The sequence below is a fragment of the Eubalaena glacialis genome, chromosome 16 (assembly GCF_028564815.1).
Source record: "Eubalaena glacialis isolate mEubGla1 chromosome 16, mEubGla1.1.hap2.+ XY, whole genome shotgun sequence".
NCBI classification, from domain to species: domain Eukaryota; kingdom Metazoa; phylum Chordata; class Mammalia; order Artiodactyla; family Balaenidae; genus Eubalaena; species Eubalaena glacialis.
The window spans coordinates 68,865,321-68,886,776 of record NC_083731.1 but is presented as its reverse complement, the minus strand read 5'-3'; the positions used below and the strand labels follow the sequence as shown (position 1 = coordinate 68,886,776).

The 21,456-nt window shown below is 39.8% G+C and overlaps 1 protein-coding gene across 3 annotated transcripts in view; it reads right to left on the bottom strand.

Moving 5' to 3' along the window:
• The window catches only part of COG3 (component of oligomeric golgi complex 3), a 60,451-nt gene that overhangs the window by 2,210 nt on the left and 36,785 nt on the right, over positions 1–21,456 (bottom strand). For all 3 annotated transcript variants that reach the window (XM_061170548.1, XM_061170549.1, XM_061170550.1), the window contains 6 exons: positions 18,711–18,831; positions 15,776–15,864; positions 15,532–15,666; positions 10,028–10,103; positions 5,410–5,537; positions 4,497–4,595 (listed from right to left, as the gene is read on the bottom strand). In XM_061170548.1, coding sequence (XP_061026531.1) covers positions 4,497–4,595; positions 5,410–5,537; positions 10,028–10,103; positions 15,532–15,666; positions 15,776–15,864; positions 18,711–18,831 — 648 coding nt within the window. The remainder of the gene's footprint in view (positions 1–4,496; positions 4,596–5,409; positions 5,538–10,027; positions 10,104–15,531; positions 15,667–15,775; positions 15,865–18,710; positions 18,832–21,456) is intronic.

Genomic DNA, 21,456 nt, shown 5'->3' with positions numbered 1-21,456 from the left:
CGTTTCGAGGAGAGTTGTAAGTAAGCTGAATTCTTTAAATGACTCTTAACTGCACAAGAATAGGCACGGCAGGTGAGCTTCACCTCATATGCTAACTCGGACCAGGAGTCCCCTGTCCCCTCTGTAAAGGAGTGCGAGACCCGGAGCCAACCCGGGGAAAACCAGAGAAATCGCCACTGCGACAGGAGAGGATGGCAGCCTGCGCTCTGCAAATCTGTCACCCTGGCCTGGAGAGACTTGCAGCTAGATGAGCCTGGCAGTGTGCCCTTCTATATAGTAGGGTTTTGGTAATCAAAATAATCACCCTCTAATCTCGTCTATAAATGTGTACTTTCAGTGAGAGGTACACAAAATCACCTCTGTGTTTTTCCTGCCAAAAATACAAAACCTGAATCTAATCATGAGCAAACAGACAACACCAAACATTCTACAAAATAACTGGCCCGACAAGGTCAAGAAAGCCCAAAAAGGCTGTGGAACTGCTCCAGGTTTAAAGAAACTAAAGGGATGTGACACCTGAAAGCAACACTTGGACTGGATCCTGGACTGGGGAAAACAATTTGAATATGGATGGGGGATTAGGTAATAGTATCAATGTTACATTTCCTGTTTTGATCCTCGCGCAGCGTGTAGGGTAAGAGAATTCCTTGTTCTGGTTCCTACTCTATGAGCCTGTGGCCAAGTGACTCAGTCAGCAGTCAGTAATATCAGCTGTTGTTATTAACTAGAAAATGCGAAGAGTTCTGAAAGAGGAACAAGGAACAGTGAGCATGATGGTCTCTATTAGTGTTTTTCTTTTCTTTTTTTTTTTTTAAATTTTATTTCTGGCTGCCCTGGGTCTTCGTTGCTGCACATGGGCTTTCTCTAGTTGCGGCGAGCGGGGGCTACTCTTCGTTGCGGTGCACGGGCTTCTCATTGTGGTGGCTTCTCTTGTTGCGGAACACAGGCTCTAGGCGTGTGGGCTTCAGTAGTTGTGGCACGCGGGCTCAGTAGTTGTGGCTTGTGGGCTCTAGAGCGCAGGCGCAGTAGTTGTGATGCACGGGCTTAGTTGCTCCGTGGCATGTGGGAGCTTCCCGGACCAGGGCTTGAACCCGTGTCCCCTGCATTGGCAGGCGGATTCTTAACCACTGCGCCACCAGGGAAGTCCCTCTATTAGTGTTTTTCAAACTGTCGGCTGCAAGCCATTGGTAGGTCATGAAAATAATTTAGTGGTTCATCAACAGGAGAAAGAAGAAAAGCAAAGCAACTGAGCTGCACATAGCGTGTGTGATTATTATAACACTTTTAAGTTACAGACACACGTACACACACTACACCACATATCTCACTGGCAGGAGTCAAGTGGGAGCCCAGTAACTCTGCATGTTCTCAGCCAGGCCCCTGCCTCTCCTCCATCAGAGCTGCTCTCCTCACACCTTTATCCATGTTTCCGTCACCCACCACAGGAAGCCCAGGCCTCCCAAGTCATTCCTCTACTACCTCAAGGCTCTTTTCCCACCTCAAGGCCCACCCCTCTGAAGTCCTGAAGCCCTGCCCCCCACCCCTTTGCCAGGACAAGCTTCCCCCGCAGCCTTCTCAAGTGATGGGTGTTTCTCATCCACATGCCTGGAACCACTGGGTCTGGAGGCGAGGTCACAGTCCCCTCTGTTCCCCACTGTCATTTCCAGACCATCCTCCTTCCCTCTCCCAGCACCTTCCCCCAGCTTTGGTTTTCATCGTATCAGACCATGCCCCGCTTCACTCCTCCATCTACGACCCCTCCGCCATCACCCAGCCCTGCACCTCCTGCAGGTCTCAGAGCACTATCACTCTTTCCTAAAACTACTCCTGCAGGACTTCTTGGTGGTTTCAACATCCAGATAGCTAACCTTCCAGGGTCAGCCTCGGCTCCTCTCCTCCAATGACCTCACCTTCCACCAACCACGTCAGCTGCTCAGGCCGCGGGCACACCCCAGCCCTGTCATCACCTCTAACTGCAACCCCTCCACAATCCCATCGTCAAGCAGCTCACTCTTTGATCGCCACAACCCATCTTCCCAGCTCATTTCCCTCTCACATTCCAACGCCAATGACCGTTTGACTCCACCAGGACCTGGAACCCACGGTTCCTCCTGCCTTCTCACTCCCTTCCCTCAGCCCCCTCCTGCTCCTCGTCTGCTTGAGTTCCACGGCAATCACGACAGTCACTCCCTTCTTTAACTCTCCTGCCCTCACCCGCCCCTGCCTTGTCCCTCCTGGCAAAAGCACAGCCCTGACACAACCCTCCAGCAACCCCACGTCTACACTCATGCAACTGACGATGACTGGAGAAAAAAAACATGAGACAACTATGCTGAATGCTTTTTCTTGGACTCATAACCAACCACCGAACTCAACAGAACCTTTCTCCGGAATCTTTAGCACCTCCTCACTCTCAGTGGTGACCCTGCTTCCTGTTCCCCTCACAAACGTAAAGCAGTCAGAGGAGAGCTTCCGTGAGCTCCCATCACGCGTGCCAGCTCCCTGCACGTGCGCCCACACGCTCGGCCTTCTCTCCTCTCTCCACGCTGAACCCTGCAGGCCCCTGACAAAGGCCCCACTCTCCAACTGCCCCTGAGATCACATCCCCCCTTCTCTTCTCAAGGACATTTTCCCAGCAGCAATTTTTCCCTCTCTTTAGATCTTCCCCACAAATATACAAACATACATTTCCCCTATCTTTAAAAAAAAAAAAAAAAAAAAGGAAGGAAGGATAATCCAATAACAAATGAAAATAGCTACCTAAAAGGGGAGAGAGGGAAAAGGCTGGAGGGACTGGAAAGGGAAGCAAGACTTCTCCAAATTTACCTTGTTCCATAATTCTGACTTGGGAATCATGTAAACATTTTACATAATTAAAAACAAAATTAAATCAAAATGAGGGGGAAAATCTCTAAATATTGAAAATAAACTAACTACATGTCAAGTTAGTGGTATGATCACATAGAATATAATTGCTTCAAATGACTTATAAAAAAGTATCCTCACTGGGGCTTCCCTGGTGGCGCAGTGGTTAAGAATCCACCTGCCAATGCGGGAGACACAGGTTCGAGCCCTCGTCCGGGAAGATCCCACATGCCGCGGAGCAACTAAGCCTGTGCGCTACAACTACTGAGACTGTGCTCTAGAGCCCGCGAGCAACAACTACTGAAGCCCGTGCTCCTAGAGCCCGTGCTCTGCAACAAGAGAAGCCACCGCAATGAGAAGCCTGCGCACCGCAACGAAGAGTAGCCCCCGCTCGCCACAACTAGAGAAAGCCCACACGCAGCAATGAAGACCCAACGCAGCCAAAAATAAACAAATTAGTTAATTATTTTTTTTTAAAAAGTATCCTGACTGTCTACAACCCTAGTACTACAGAGAAATCATTTTAAAATATGACCCATAGAGCCATACAAAGAAATTCATACAGCCATAAGAAAGAATGAAGTTCTGATACAAGCCACAACATGAATGAACCTTAAAAACATTATGCTGAGAGGAAGAAGCCAGTCATGAAAGGCCATGTATTGTATGATTCCATTTAATGCACTGTCCAGAATAGGCAAATCCACAGAGACAAAGGTAGATTAGTAGAAGAGGGGGGAATGAAGAATCTGCTAACAGGTAGGGGTTTCTTTGTTGGGGGGATGAAAGTGTTCTGAAATTAGATAGTGGTGACGGTTCCAGGACTTACTGAATATACTAAAAACCACTGAATTGCCTACTTTAAAAGGGTGAATTTTATGGTATCTGAATTATATCTCAATTTAAAAATGACCCCATTTCTTCTCCAGCTACCACCCCATCTTTTCTCTCCCCGTGAAGTATAACTCCTCAAAAGACTTACCACACGCACTGCCTCCAGTCTCTCTCCCCGCGGGCTCCACCCACAGCCATCGGGCTCTCACTAACCTTACCACTCTCCCCCAGTCTCTCTCTCTAGTCCTTACCTTACTAAACTCCTCAACTAAACTTAAAACCAGAAATAAAATACCCTCCATAGCACCAACCTACTTCTACTCAATAAAAGCCTGCTGACTGAATTGAATAAATGAATGATAATAAACACAGACTGAGCTCTCTATTTAGTTTTTTTAATTTAGGAAGAAGAGAGAAAACAGAAACACTTCTAACATCTATTCTAATCCCTAAAACACTTTTTTTTCATCTAAAACATGGGCCTCCTATCATACATACTGCAAACAAAATTATTCAGCAATCTCAATCCCACTATTTGAGTCTTCCACAAACAGTTCATTCATCTTAAACACAGCAACCTTCAATACCAGAAAGCACTGAAAGGCAACTGAAAATTCTAACGCCATCACTAAATATGTGAGAGAGCAATTCAAAGCTTGAACTCTTGCTCATCAGAATAAAACAACGTACAATTTTTAAAATTACAACTAAAACACAGTTACTCAAAGACATTATCTACTCAAGTAAAATAACTAAAAGGCTATAAAAGTAACAAGGATCTTCAGACTTTGGATTACCTGTTCCATAGAAGGACAAGCAATGATCTGGATATCTTCAGGGCTGAACTCTTCCTTTAACAAGACATGGAACTTCTGGAAGACTTGCTGAATATTATTCTTAGAAAGAAGAAGAGGCAATCATATTACATGAGTCACTGAAATCATATTCAGTCTTCTTAAACATGAAGCACTAAGAAAGTTAAATCTTACTATTTGCCAAAACAAGTGGAGGAAATATATCTTCTAGGGCATTACCAAAGACGTTCAATTTGCATTAATATTTCACATGCAAGCACTACCTGTCTAAGACTTATCAGATAATACTTACTGGAAAAACTAAACTCTAGCAAGCCTTGTACCCCGCAGAGAATAGTAACAGTCTTCTGCAGCAATTTCTTCCACAGAAGATAATAAAGTTCCCAAACACATAAAATGTACTTTAAAAATCAACCAACGCCTTGGGTAAAGATGTGAGCTCAACACAGAGCTGGAAGCTATGAGTACTAAATTTGCTCTGACATTTAATCCCTCCATGGCCGCTGCAAGCCATTTATTTCCCCTACTCAGTAAAATGGGACATAATTCCTGAAATGCTGTTCTTTCACAAGTGCTGGGCCCCATCTCACGTGAGGGTCTGATTACTTATTTATTCATTTACTAACTTCTACTTTTAGGTAGAAATTACCCTTGTGCCACAGGTAACCATAAGGAAATTAAGACAAAATGAGGGCTGGGGGCGAGGTCGGGGAGATATAATCAGACAGATGCACGCTTTGTTAAGTCTTTCAAGAATCACAGTGCTTTTTAAGTCAACTGTACTAGAATAGTAGACCAACATTTCAAAATGTTTACAGGAAGAGGAAAATGGTACAAAAGGCAAGAATACTCCAAGAGACCAGCCAACATTCAAAGAGATGATCACGATACTCACCCTAACTGGTTTAAACAGGATGAACTCAGTATCTTTATTAGATAGGTACAATGACATACTTCTCAATGTCAGGGGCAGCTTTGCTTTTATTGTCTTGTAGGCACTTGTCACAAGGTCACTGACTTTTGCTGGAAAGAAATTAACCTCCTTAGTATCAAAAATAAAAATAGAAGAAACATTTCTATTTTAATTCAGAGGGGAATAAAAGGAGAGAAAAATAGCAAAAGAAGACTCTTTACTTCCCCAAAGAATTTCTTTCACTTTTCTTATTTATTTATCAAGTTTAATCACAAGCCCTATAAACAGTCATTAAGTATCTACTGTATACAAAATTCTAACCCCACGGGCTAAACAGCAAAAGAACCCCCCAACCCCCCCAACCCCAACCCCCCCCCACCCCAGCATGGCTCAGGACATTCACAGGGATAGTAATATGGTGCCTTCGGAATTTGGAGATAAGACGTAAGGTAAAATAAAAGGTCATTTGCAGAGAAGCACTAGTAAGAATTACTTCATAATGAATGAGCTTATTCATTTGTAGAACTGACTCACAGTAAGAGATGCTCTCTGTCTTATGAGATCATTCAGAAAATACCCACACATATTTAATGGGAACTAAAAATCCATTTGTTACGTTCTTATATTGTATTATCAGAAAAGGAAAAGAATTCCAGAAAATTGTAACTGAAATAATTAGCAGCCCAGGTGTAGTGTCTGAAAAGAAGTACAAATGGAAAAGAAGAGTCGTAATCTTTATGAAGTATTTAAAAGAGAAAATTACCTAGAAAGCTATAAAAGAAAAGACTGATTAATAATTTCAAAGATGCTTGACCTCACTCATAATTAAAGAAACGCATATTAAAACAACTGAAATATTTCATATTGGTAAAAATTACCAAGGCTGTGAATATCCACATTTGGCAGGGCTGTGGGGAAACAGGCACCCTCATCCACTCTTGACGGGAGTATAAACCGTTCAACCTCTTGGAAGGGATATTAGGCAATGTCTAGCAAAACTGAAAATACACATACTCTTTCACTTAACATTTCTACTGCTAGAAATTTGCCTTATGGACATATTTACAAAATACCAAGATACGTGTGTTTATTAAAGAGTGTAAGGAAAAACAAACTAAAAATAATTCAAATATCTATTAATAGAATTATTAAGGAAATTATGCTTTAGTGATATATTCTACACGTCCATTAAATGGAATGGGTAGAGCTGGACATGCTGGTATAGAAAGGGCTCCAAGATATAGAATATGTGGTTAAAAAACAAAAATAAAAGTAAGGGATATTTTGTAAGCAGATAGGGTAAGAGGCCCCCGAAGAAGGAGAACCAGGACTGGCTTTCTTAACGTAAGAGAAGCCATTTTGGCCTAAACCATTTTGTGATCTCAGCCTGGCCACAATGCTTGTCCTTGAACAGGTCTCAGTAATTGATGACCTTAAGGGAAGTGAGGGAATGCAGGAACACAGGAAAAGCAATAAGCAACAATAGGTCGGTAATGAAACAGCCCTACTTCCTCCTCAAGGGATACAGAGAACAATCTGATACATGGCTTTGAGTTCTGCAGGAACTAAGGCCCCCATTCGGGTGGAGGATGGAATGATGCTGTTGACCCCCGTGACTTCAATTAACTAAAGCTTGGATTCTGTCAACCACTGTCCCAGTTCAATGCTGAATTCTCCTCTCTTCAAGCCCCTTCATGAATACATGTACCCTTAGCTTAAATTTCCCCAATTTTGCCATTCGGAGAGACAATGCTTTGGGAAAGACCCCCAGTGTTCTCCTTCCTTGCTGCAAGTAATAAATCCTTCCTTCTCCCACTCTTTGCCTTGGTTGTGTCTTTTGGCTCAATACCCACCAAGAGGCAAACCCGTTTTTTCAGGTAACAATAGTATAATCTTATTTGTATAACATGTCTCAAGTCCATATATGCTAGAATACACATAATTTTTGGAAAGTAGCCATTAATAGTGGTTACCTTTGAGAGAACTAGTTTAGAGGTGGAGAATAGAATTCTCATTTTATACCTTTCCACAGTTCAAATTTTATACCATGTTAAAAAATTTTTTTTAATTGAGGAGGGTTGTATAAGAGCAGGGTGAGAAAGTGCCAATGCTCTCAAGAAGAAAGAACAAACAATCCAAGAATTCCTTATTTTTCATAAACAGATGAAAGCTCCTTTAAGACAATTAATTCCATAGGCTCTGGTCCTATGGTCACTAACACACTTCAGGGATCACTGGTCAGTCTTCAGAGCCCAGTTTTATGTGGAGCCTTGTCAATAAAGTATCCTAATTCTTAAAAAGGTATATTTCCCAGAGTAATTAACAAATTGGCATCCTAACTATAACTCAATCTCGTGAGTTTAGCATGGAATGACCCCAAGAAGGTGATCAAGTCTGCATGAACCACTAACCCCGGGTTCTAGGGGCCCAAGATAAGTTTCTAGCCTGTCCCTGGTGCTCCCACCCCAAAGACTTAAAAATCTTTGACATTTAAGTGTGGGCTTCTCATATTACAGATCAAGAAAAAGCAACTCCATAGCTCCTTGAGGCGAAATGAGACGGAAGATACAACAACTAGGTAAACTGAAGTGTCACTGCTCCATTTGCCAGGATCTCCTCACTTAGAAAGAAACAAGATGTTTTAAATGACGAAACAGCAAGCCCTATTTCATCTAGTCCTTCTGTCGGTTTCCTTTCATCTACTCCTGCTTTACTAATGACAATTCTAGTAATATTTAAGAGCACAATTCACCTAACACTGGGAGATCTATTAGGACTCCACTTGAGAAAATGACAGCGCCTATTCTGAGCAAAAGAGAATCTTCCCAAAGGGGAAAGAAAATACATTAATTATGCATCAAGCCCCTGGGCTTAGCTGTACTAACTATACTTATGACAATTTGGTGGTTTCTACCTATTTGAAGAAAGATTTATTGCACCCAAGAGTTTCATTTACATTAACGTTCAAAATAAAATCAGGTCCTATTTCTAAATAAGCTCTGTAAATGACAAACCTTGAGCCAATAGCCCAATTAATCCAAAGATGATCAGAATTCCTTCTAGAATCAGTGCTGAGTGACAGCCTGACAAGCCTGCTCCTGACCCTGAGGGGTCAGAACAAGTGGTTACCACCAGGCTCACTATGGTTAGAATTTCCAGTATTGTCAGTAAAAGACTCTGGTTTTCTGTCTCTTGACAGAATACACTACTGCATGAAGGATGCTCTCGGTCCTTTAGTAAGATGGCGAAGATTTCACTCTCATATACAACACAAAGGTTTAAAATAATAAAGCCAGTATAACATTCACTGTCTCCATCACAGTAAACAAAAGGCCTAAAGCATGTCACAAAGTCTATTTGCAAAATAAAGCAAATCAATGCAAACCTATATTGACATCATCAAAGTTCACATGACAAATTTTTGAAATAAAATCCTGCCTTCCATTCAAATACCAGTGATAATTCTCTACGCTTACAAATCATCCTAGGAGATACATAGCTACTCTTACAACTTCTTTGTTCTACTTCAACTTCAAATTAACCTGAGGCACTAATAAAAATAACTGAAAATTTTAGAATGGCCTCAATTCTTTTTCCCAAAAGAAATAAATACCTGACAGACATGCATTCTTTCATTATGGGAAACCAATCATGTTAAAAACATAATTCCAGTTTTGGGTGCCTGTAGACAGTCAATTTTTTATGGATGCTAAACCAGAATCATTCTTTGGATCTCTCTCATTATGAGCAAAAAGCTTCCTACCAACTTGGACACAGCTCACCCATAATTAAAACACTGATTCTTTCGGCATCTTGCCCTTCTTAGTTTCAAAGGATCTCTATCACAATATGGGCCAGGGAATGGCCAGAAGTATCAACCTAACAAAATGATTTATTCTGGTTTAATGACAACTTAAAATGTCACAACATGGACCAAAAATAACCCACAAAACTAGTCATGATTTTCAATGTCTAATGTTAAAGAGGGAAAAAAACACCTTCTAGCACAAAAAAATTTACAGTTAGGAAAGAGTTAAGACTGGAAACATCTCCAGCACTTCTGCCAATCAATGATGGAGCCTGCCAACTCCTAAATGACACCACATTCTTATAATTTTTTTCAAACACTCTAAAACATTAAAGAGGATGCAACTTGCTTAAAATGTAATAATGTCCCACATTTCTTCATATAATACTTGGAAACAGTAGCATTCTCTCCATTAATTTCATACTATCAAACACAGTATTTTCACTCTAAGACAATGAAAATCAAGTGTACAGAAACCACCACACTCAAAGCATTTCCATCTAAGCCATATTTTATTTTTAACTGGGTGTGTGTGTATGTGTATGTATGTATTTATGTATGTATGTGTGTGTGTGTATATATATATTTTTAATTCTTCCTTTCTTGGGATGCTTGTTGAAATGCAAGTCGTGTTGGCTCAATTAAGACCTGTCAGCTCCAAAATGAATCTTGCATTAACCTAAACCACAGCAGGAGTAGGAAACCAACTTCAAGCTGTCGGAGCAGGACTATATAAATGCAAATTAACTGACATCCTAAAAAAAGAAATCCCAAACAGTAAAATGTGGGTACCTGGTTGAGCCCAAGGCTGCTGAGAGAGAGTATACTTGGGTCCTCCCTGACTGGCCATTGTGTTTAGTGCTGAAACCTAGTAGCGGAGACAAAAAGAAAAAAGTTTCATTTCACTGATGACAAATTAAACTAGTACTGCTCTCAAAAGATACACCATTTGAACGTATGAAAGCATAATGATAATCAAATGTGCAGCCCTAAAAGAAAATGCATCATACCTCATAGTCCTTTACAACCAATAAAATATTTTAGCAAAACTTCTTCTGTGATTTCAAGGCATACACTGTTTTGCAAAAAGAAAACCATACCAATGTCCTGAGGCATTCAGCCTGAAACATTTCAGGGTAGGAAGACAAAAATGAAGACCTAGAGAAACGTCAACACAAAACAGGCCTCTCTTTCAGTGGACTGTTAGGTTAACATTAAATTACTATCGTATGTTATTAGAAAAATGTCACAGCAGTTGGACAAAATCTCCTTTATATACCTAGAGGGTCCTTTTCTTCGTTACAGGCAGAGAGAATGCTATTAAAAAAAAAAAAAGATTTTCCGATAGCATCAAAAAGCACATTTGACTAGCCAGTGTTCTAGGTACAAGAATTGGATGCCCACCCTCTATTCACCTCTCTTTTCATTTCTCAGCATCAGTACAGAGAAGCAAAACCATACATTTAGCTTTCGGACAAGAATGTTCTTAAGATGGCAAATTACGGTGCGGCTAGGCTGTAGCTAGGGAGGGTGAAGGACAGAAATGCACAAAACATCTGTAAAAAATGGACTGCTACGTGCCAACGGTCCAGGCCATAACCTTGGCCTCAGCAGACAGTCTCATGAGAAAAACCTGAACACCAACTTTTTAGATTTCTCATAAAGAAGGCCACACAAATATTTAGGCAGAGGATGGGCACAGACAGGATATAATGTTAACTCAGGCCTCTCCAGCCCTCTCTCTACTTCTACCAAGTTCATATTCCTGGACCACTCTAGGCCTTTGCTCATGTTGCCATGTATATAAAATCACCCCTTTCCACTGTCACTCAATTCCTCTCTATGTCTTTATTTTTTATTGTGAGATGCAGCTTTTAAAAGTGAGTCATACATACAATTATAGGTTAGACAATGCTAAAGAAAAACATGTTCATGTTTAGTGTACATTATCCCAAGTATTTCCCAAAGTAAATATATAAACATACTAATGTGTCTACATTTACAAAAGTAGGAACACAGTGCCCGGAAAACTTTTTCTCCACTTAAATCTAAATTCTAGACATTTTTCTGTATCTAACTGTTATGCTTTAATAGTAATGGCTGCCTGTTATGCCACTGATTGTTCCAGAATTTAACCAATTTCATAACGACATATATTGTATATAACTATTTTTATACTAAAAGCAAATACAAACTTGTATACTCATCTCTATTTACTACCTAGATAATATACTTATCTTTAAGTTAAACCTCAAGGAGCATTTTCTTCAAAAGTTTTCCCCAATTAGCCCTATCTTTTTTAAAACCCTACAGGATGAAGACAGACCCATTGTCTCATAATGACATTGCTGTATATACACCTTAATGTTTACATATTTTCCATCTTGATTTCCCATTAGGTTATAACTCCTTGTGAACAGAAATTAAATTTACAGGTCAAATTCTATTACACACACTATGCCGAGGAAAAAAAATTAATTTATAGTGTTGCTGAGGAAATTATGTTCCCTTCAGAGGGAACATTAAGAATAAACTTGCAATACTTTAGCAAACTGCTTGAGAGGAATACAAGTCTGAGTTTTTAGCATAAACTGGTCCCACCAGGGGAAACACTTTTAGCTTAGCTATAAACATGAAATTATACTTCCTTTAAAATGCTTTCATTCAGATTTTTTGCAAAAGCAAAATCTTCACTTCAAATTTGTCACATTTTACTATAAAATAACACTTCTTCAAGCACTGACAAAGTATGTTTATATATATAATCATCTTTTGGTCCTCATAATAACCTTAAGTAGGGAGGAGGGATGCAATAGCTATCTCCACTGTAGAGATTAGAAACTGAGGCTTGGAGAAGCTAAGTGACCACTACCACCCCAGTCAGGAGGTACAGAAGGAGGTCCAGAGCTCAGCTCTCCTGCCTTGAAATGCTATGCTCTTTCTACTACACCCATGACTATTCCAAGCCCTACTTAAGAGTTTGTTTCAAGCAATATTCAGTACAATAAAATTCTAGGACGTAAAAAAAAGTATCGACAGTTTTTTAGTTTTAGAAAATAACTGACCCAAATGTTTTGATATGAACCGCCACCCCCAACACTTAGAGAACAGTATTACACTCCCTAGGGCCATTCAAATACTGAGAGGAAAGGTTATTTCTCAAGGAGCAAGAAACAAGACCATAGTTCTTCTAGAAGCAGTTTCTTGTTCTCAAGAAATTTCACTACTTTATAAAATAAAATTTTATAATTTTATTGTTCTCAAGAAATTTCATTAACTGTACCAAAAAATCAGGAAGGATGTTTACACCAGACAGACTAAAATGCTGTAGAAATGTTTATCTCATGTATACAGGTCACACTGCAAAACTTTAGTTTCTTAGTCTGTGAAATGGAGATGTTTACTTACTCCAGGTACCAGGCATGTAATGAGAATTAATGAAAACAAAGCATCTCAAAAAAGAGAGCCCAAGGAAGGAGCTACATAAACAAAAAAGCCAATTTACAACAGGTGAAAGGGGACCAGAATCACACCTGGAGTCTTCAGGCTCAAAAAACAAGTCTTCTGACAACCTAAGAACGTTCTCTATACACTCTCACAGCTTGTTTTATTAGGCAAACCCATATATATTTTAAAAATCAGTCCAAACTTAGAAACAAGCTGAGGACATTTTGTTGATGCAGCTTACATCCAAATAGTAAATACTGAGACCTACAAGCATACATCCAAATGAAAGATGAAATACTGTTTCCTTTCTGCATCTATGGATACTGCTTTTCTTGTGATCATTTATCAAGGTACAAGAACTGGCTGCCTTACAATGCCAATTATAATAAAAGAGGTATAAGATTCTGCACTTGCACAATTACCTTTAAAGAAAATTATTTTAAGGTTTTAAAATCATTTACTCTGTCTCTGCTATTCAGAATACTAGTAACATTGACCCGGTGAAACGTGAAAAATGTTTGGTCCACAAACTCTAAGAAACAATGTCTTACATGATCACGTATATCTGTATGAACTCTAGTGCTTACAATGCACGTGTGCGTGCTTGTGCGTGTGTGTGCATATATATCTTTACCTCTGACCCACTCTATGCCAACAGGACAGGGGAAGAAACCTAAATTTGGAATAAGGTAACATAAAAGGGATGCCGGGTCCTCTAAGCCATAGTATCTACTAAAGAGTCTCACTGAACAGTGAGGAGCAGTGAGGGACCAGGGCTGTAAAAGGAAAAATGAGGCAACTGTGAATGATCTGAGTAAGGTCAACATAGAGTGAGCAGATAGAGGCGGGTGAGGGAGAACGGCTTCTCAATGATGATCAGGGGCAGGGCCTTTCCCTCCCCAGTCCCATACTGAGAGGAGTATAAAAAGAGGTGCATGAACAGCTATACAGGGGTCCCTGCTATAGATGTGTAGTATGTCCATGGAGGGCCATTACATAATTCAGACTTGGAATACATATTTTCTACATAAATCTCTAATTTTTAAAGAATGTTTGTAGTGTCCAGAATCTTCCAAATGCCCAGAGTTATACCAGATTTACCAAATTTATACTAAGGTCCACTTGGACAACTACCGTCAGTGAACTTTCATTCTATTGACTTCTAGGAAAACTGTGCTTTTCTAGAAAACACCCTTTAATGGCAGATTTCATTATAACCAACTTGCTTATATCAGAAGAGTCGTTCTGCTGCTCTGTTATTGCAAAATATTCATCTACAGTATTTCCCACCAGGATTAATGTGGGTGCTCTCCCAAAAATACTACAATCTACAAACTAGTTTTCCATGAGGACAATTTCAGTAAAAACTATGATGACTGGTTTGTAACTTACAAAATATCCATACTTGCACCATTTTTTTTTTTAACCAAAAGCTGGGAGAAAACATTTACACCACCCTCCTTTTATATTTCTGTGGTGGGGAAAAAACACACACACACATTCCAAATACTTGATGAATGGGCTAAAAGCCACTAAACAAGTAATATACCTCAATGATAAATAATAGTTTAACATTTCTATATTTGCTTTTTTGGTATCATTTCTTACTTTCAAAAACTAATATCTTCTGTCTTTATCGCAGGACCCAGCAACAAGTTACCAATGTCTCCCCAGTTAAGACTTAGATAAGTAAATTTGAGAGAGAGGGCTGTCATATTTTTATTCTTTTTTAATGTTCTCTAACACAAGTCTGGACAGACAGTAGAGGCTTAATAAATGAAAGTTCACTTCAAGACTTCTTAAAGATCTTTATGAGGTAAGTCCTTAGTAACAACACTTAGGTTTTTTTAAAAAATGATTATGTTGGAACAGGAAAGTCCAAACTGCCATGATCTGATTTTTCCTTTGCTGGCATTTGCCAGTTGATGGATTCTAGCTAGGAGACAGAGAAATAGACAGATTATTATAAATCCATATATCTGGTAATTAACAATGCAATGATATAAAATCTTCAATTCTCAATTACCTACACAAAATGAAAGGGAAAAATAGCATGTAAAGCAAAGAGGAAAATAAATCACCCATTTAAGTAACAGGAAACCCTGATAGACAGGACTGTGATTACTGCCATGCAGGTCCTCACCCAGGAAAAGTGAGAGTCCCGGACCACATGCAGATCCCTACCATGTGGATAAAGAGAACAGAGCTAACCAGAGGTCTGCTATAACTAACTTTGCAATATTTGCACACTTTCTCTTAAAACTGAAAAACTCTCCAAGCATACCTAAAAGTCCAAACCAAAAAGCTTCCGTAATAGGAAACACGGTGATTTCTTAGACAGAATCATTAAGACATGGGTTTACTGTCTCCTTCTTTTTTTTTTTTTAAATAAATTTATTTATTTTATTTATTTATTTTTGGCTGCGTTGGGTCTTTGCTGCTGTGCGCAGGCTTTCTCCAGTTGCGGCGAGCGGGGGCTACTCTTCGTTGCAGTGCGCGGGCTTCTCATTGTGGTGGCTTCTCAGTGCGGAGCACGGGCTCTAGGCGCATGGGCTTCAGTAGTTGTGGCTCGCAGGCTCTAGAGCGCAGGCTCAGTAGTTGTGGCTCGCGGGCTCTAGAGCGCAAGTTCAGTAGTTGTGGTGCACGGGCTTAGTTGCTCCGCGGCATGCGGGATCTTCCCGGACCAGGGATCGAACCCGTGTCCCCTGCATTGGCAGGCGGATTCTTAACCACTGCGCCACCAAGGAAGCCCCTACTGTCTCCTTCTGCCAAGGTTTTCATAAGCGAGTAATTCAAAATGCAAACTAGGGAAGAACTCACAATTACCAAATATACACCAAGGTCTATACCTTTGTCAGGAACTCCTCCAGCTGCTCTACGAACAGCTTGGTCTGCTGCTGAATAAACTGCTCACAGGCCGATTTCAGATGACGGTCTACGTCTTTTTTAGAGTCAAGATAATGTTCTCTTATCTCAGGAGTACCCTTAAAGAGAAGATGACAATTTCCTCCTGTTTTTATGTGCCTAGAAATTACCAGACATGTAAAGAATATCGTTTATCTCCCACCACCAAAGACATAGACTCCTTCTCACCTCCAACAAGAACTCTATCAAGGCATTGTTGCTATTCAGCCTAAAAAATCTTGGAACAGTCATAGGATTCAGGATTTTAAATGCTGCATCTGTGAAACAAAATTACTCATCCAGTGAACATGTACAGTTTCAACAAGAAGCCAAGTTACTATTTCAGTGTGTAAACATACACTAGTTCTCTACTACCACAGAGCAAGAGGGGTTTCATTTCCACCAAGTCACCTCCATGAGTGGATAAGGTTAGTGCCAACAATGGCTACAGCACTCACACATAATTATCTTCTAGAACTCAGAATTGCAAAATGACTATTAATCACAATTATTCATTTATAGAAAAAAAGAAAAAGGATAAATGGCAATCAATACCTTAAAATTTCACTGCTTTACTTTTATGATGCTAAATAGGTTTTTTAAGAAAGATTCATATACTTACCCAGCTTCTTTTGTTTAAGATCTGGCTGGCACAGAAATTTATTCATTTGAAGCAGAGAGAATAAACGAATGTGTCAGCCAGAAAAAAAACACCAAAAGGACATATTTACCCCTTAACCTCCAGACTAATTAGAATCTATGCAAAGTACTAACAGGTCTCATTGATGTTCAAATGCAATAAGGTATAATGTTAGTCATGAGAGGTTAGAGGCTTAAAAGTAAAGATAGCAAGTATTATTAAGTGATAGTCAGAAAAGACCATTTCTTTGCTTCGCCTTGGCAGGCTGGAGAAAGCAAAGCATGAAATGCTTCCAACCCTGGTTTTACAAGTACACACCAGACTGTACTCCCTGCCTTGACCCTGATCTTACTGGGAAAACAAAAAACAAAAAACAAAAAACACACCTCTCTATCAGATTCAGAGTAAAGCTTTAGTAAATGACTCTTTGTTTCTGCTGTCTTTTCTATAAGAAACCTGAACAACTGTAGGTGATCATATGGCAGGATTACATAACCTTCATAAGGTTTTAGGGAAAACATACTTTATACCAAAATTTGCCAAAATTTTAGAGAATTTCATTTTCTCACACCTCAGTGGATCTGTAGTAGAACGAAGCAGCAACAAATTATGAATTAGAAAAAATACGAAAGAAAATAGATCAGCCCTGCTTCGTCCCATTACTTAAATAAAGTAAGGACGATCAGCGCCTGGCATTCCTCAGGGTTAAGGCACTATTTCCACACCTCACACTGAAAGGAAAGCAGGAAATCAACCAGAATGGTTGGGTGATGGAAGCCTCTGATGAGAATAAACTAAAAAAATTATGCATTCTATAAAGGCAAAAGCCAGGAAATCTGGCTGCTGTTTAAAAAAAAAATTACAAAGTATATGAATAACATACAGGCTTACTATCTAAATACCACCAGAGGGCTTCCCTGGTGGTGCAGTGGTTGGGAATCCGCCTGTCAACGCAGGGGACACGGATTCGAGCCCTGGTCCAGGAAGATTCCACATGCCGCGGAGCAACTAAGCCCGTGTGCCACAACTACTGAGCCTGCGCTCAAGAGCCCGTGAGCCACAACTACTGAGCCCGTATGCCACAACTACTGAGGCTCGCGTGCCTAGAGCCCATGCTCCGCAACAAGAGAGGCCACTGCAATGAGAGGCCTGCGCACCGCAGCGAGGAGGAGCCCCCGCTCACCACAACTGGAGGAAGCCCGTGCGCAGCAACGAAGACCGAATGCAGCCAAAAAAAATAAATAAAATAAACAAATTTTTAAATAAATAAATAAATACCACCAGAACCAAAAGGTATTCTCTGTGGTGAAAAGGAGAGTGCATTAGGAAAAGAAAAAGAACAAGCTGTTTTAATATGACTCATGATGAGACGACTTGGCTCTCAGGTGAGTTAAATCAAGTCCTCTATTTTATAAGCACAGTCATTAGGAAAGTAACAACCCGCTCCTCTTGGAAATCCTATTATGTGGAGTTCCTCTAAACCACAGAATACAGAAAGTAATTTGAATGGCTATGGATTTTCTCAATCCCCCAATACATAAGCGAGAAATTCATTCATTCCATAAACAGATGGCTTAAGGTGTTAGAGCTTAATTCTCTTGGAAATGGTTAAGAAAAGACAAAGTTTAGATAAATTTGTAAGAAATTAAAAGAGATGGATATTTATGGTATATCCTTAACTGTTTAAGATCAACATCTTAGAAAATAACTACTTTGATCTTTTAGAAATCATCACTTGTTAATTCAGTCAGAAACAAACCATCAGGACGGATGAAGCACCTTTCCCAAGATGATTCCATGTATATTACCAACTCAAAGACCCTATCTACATGATTACTTAACAACCAGCTGATTTAATCATAATACAACTTGAGTTTATTTAAGCACCTTAAGCTTACAAAAGCACTTTAATATGTATTTTCATTTATTTTCACTCTTAATGATCTTGATACTCTGGTGAAAGCATCATGACAAGTGGATTCTGCTCGTTTTACACAGGGTAGGGAAGCTAAAACACACATTTAAGATCACAAGAGCCAGGAAATGATGGGCCAGGAACAGAACCCGACTCAGACTCTTAGATAAGTACTCTTCCTATTTTACCCAGCTGGCTGTCTCAGTCTCTATGAAATAACAAATCCAACTCAATGTTTAAAATCACTCCAATTAGCTGACACTCTTAAGTAGTTATTATAGTGATTTTTCTTTTTTTAACTGGTTATGGTAATATGTGGCAGAGTCTAAGAGAGGTAATACTCTTTTGCAAGTTGAAATGCTCAGATATAGTTCTCTTCATAAAGAAAACACAGCAAGTTAGATGTAATTAGGATGCTGACAGCTCAGCTTAGTATGGACAAGTGACATGCTTAGCAAGCACAGCATGCAAACAAATTGCAGATGAACATAAAATAAACCTGTAACCTGTGCTGACACATTTGGACAGGTCAAACACACCCAACTGGGCCAGCCAGGACAATGAAGTACCTCTAGTTTTCTTGAGGTCCAGGGAAATTTCCTTAATGGTGAATTCAGTGTGAAATGGAGCAATTTGTTCACGAAGAATCAAAAGGTGCTTTATTAAGAAAAGTTGTCCATCAATCTGAGTCTAAATTGAAAGACAGAAAAATGGATATTATCACAGATTAAATAAAAATAGGAGCACTTAAAACGCATGTTATTAATCAACATTAATCTATCTAGGTCTATGGCCCTTAGCCTAACTATATGGTACCAATACTCCTTTGTTGTGCAATGAACTCTTCCCATATTTCCATGTTAGAATTATCTGGAAAAATCTTGCTTCAAACTCTTACTAACTCTATCACCTGTTCTATTTAGTAAACCCGAGAAAGTAAATCAGACAAAAGGTTGTAAAGCAACACATTTAGAAAGAGAAGTCAAATCTATTCTAACCTGGTGCAGAAATAGAAGAAACCATGTGGTCAAATATCAGCACAGAGCAGGAATTAAAAGTTCCAAGTAAGAGCACGACTCTGATCTCTCAGGGCTTCCTAGTTTCTCTCAGGAACCTGGTTTCACTATTTGGTCAAAGTGGTTTCAATATACAGAGTATCAGAAATACTCATATTTATATAAAAGTACAAAAGGAGTCTCCAAATGTAAAATGATTTGGGGTTACCATTTTGGATTATCCTGCCAGCAACAGAGCACTGACTACCTACACCCCTGAGGGGCCCTGCATTTCCTTTTACCCTCTCAGGACTCATCCACAAGAGTCTTGTGATTCAAGCTTAGTTCTCAAGCTCTGACCCAGTCCCAAAATAGTGAATAATCATAGCCCTCATTTCAGAAAAGAGTCTGTATATTAAGAAGAGCTAGGCTATGTTCGCTCCTTCTTGCTGCTACTCAAGACGGAATCTTACTTTGAAAATATTTTTAATGAAATTATACTACATTAGGAAAAGAATAAAGTTGTCCTTCAGTAAGCAATACAGGCATACCTCAGAGACATTACGGGGTTGCTTCCAGACCACCGCAATAAAGTAATTATCACAACAAAGCTAGTCACATGAATTTTTTCGGTTTCCCAGTGCATATAAAAGTTACATTTAGGGCTTCCCTGGTGGCGCAGTGGTTAAGAATCTGCCTGCCAATGCAGGGGACACGGGTCCGATCCCTGGTCCGGGAAGATCCCACATGCTGCGAAGCAACTAAGCCTGTCAGCCACAACTACTGAGCCTGCGCTCTAGAGCCCGCGAGCCACAACTACCGAAGCCCGCAAGCCTAGAGCCCATGCTCCGCAACAAGAGAAGCCACCGCAATGAGAAGCCCACACACCACAACTAACAGTAGCCCCTGCTCACCACAACTAGAGAAAGCCCACGTGCAGCAACGAACACCCAACGCAGCCAAAAATAAATAAATAAATTTATAAAAAAAAAAAGTTACATTTACACTATACTGTAGTCTATTATGTGTGCAATAGCATTATGTCTAAAGAACAATGTACATACCTTAATTTTAAAATACTTTATTGCTAAAAATGCTAGCCATCGGGCTTCCCTGGTGGCGCAGCAGTTGAGAATCTGCCTGCCAATGCAGGGGACACAGGTTCGAGCCCTGGTCTGGGAAGATCCCACATGCCGCGGAGCAACTAGGCCCGTGAGCCACAATTACTGAGCCTGCGCATCTGGAGCCTGTGCTCCGCAACAAGAGAGGCCGCGATAGTGAGAGGCCCGCGCACCGCGATGAAGAGTGGCCCCCGCTTGCCACAACTAGAGAAAGCCCTCGCACAGAAACGAAGACCCAACACAGCCATAAATAAATTAATTAATTAATTTAAAAAAAAAAAAAGAATGCTTGCCCACCTTTTAAAAAAAAGAAAAATGCTAGCCATCTTTAGCAATAAAGTATTTTTAAATAACCATCGTCTGAGCCTTCAACAAGTCATAATCTTTTTGCAATAGTAACATCAAAGATCACAGATCACCATAATATAATAATGAAAGTCTGAAATATTGAGAGAATTAACTAAGTGTGATACAGACACACTAAATAAGCAGATGCTGTTGGAAAAATGGTGCCAATAGATTTGTGCAATGCAGGGTTCCCACAAACCTTCAATTTGTAAAGGACAAAACCAAAACCCCGCAGTATCTGTGAAGTGCAATAAAGCAAAGCACAATAGGATGAGGTGTGCCGATATAAACTTTAAAGAGGTTATTAAAGTGACTCCTCTCTGTTCTCTCTCTCTGCCTCCCTCCCTCCTAAATAAACACATAACCAACATATAAGTACGATTTATTTGATGGAAACTCACTTTGTACTCTGGAACACAGAACATTAGGTAAGTAGGAAATGCTACACATTTTGAATGCTTGCTCTATTTTCAAAAGAACTAACAGCTCCGATGGAGAAAATGGTATAATATAGATTGAATTTACTGAAGCTGTTGTGATCCAGCTTTGTGTTAGTTTACTAATATACTAGGTACTCAATTTAAGTATGTAAGAAGAATTTCTTGCCTTAAGAAATTCTCTAAGACATTAAGCCATTTTCATTGATCACTTTTTTAAAAGTTGAAAGGCAAAAAGCATATAAACTCAGTCATGAAAATAAATTAGCTAATTCTTACCAAATTGAGGGCTTCCTCATACATACTTAAGCACCTTATAATACGAAGGAAACCGAGTTAATAAAAGAGAATAGCCTTACAGGCAATGAGGGCAAAAGACTGAATAATCAAAAGGCTTTTCACTCCCCCCTTTAA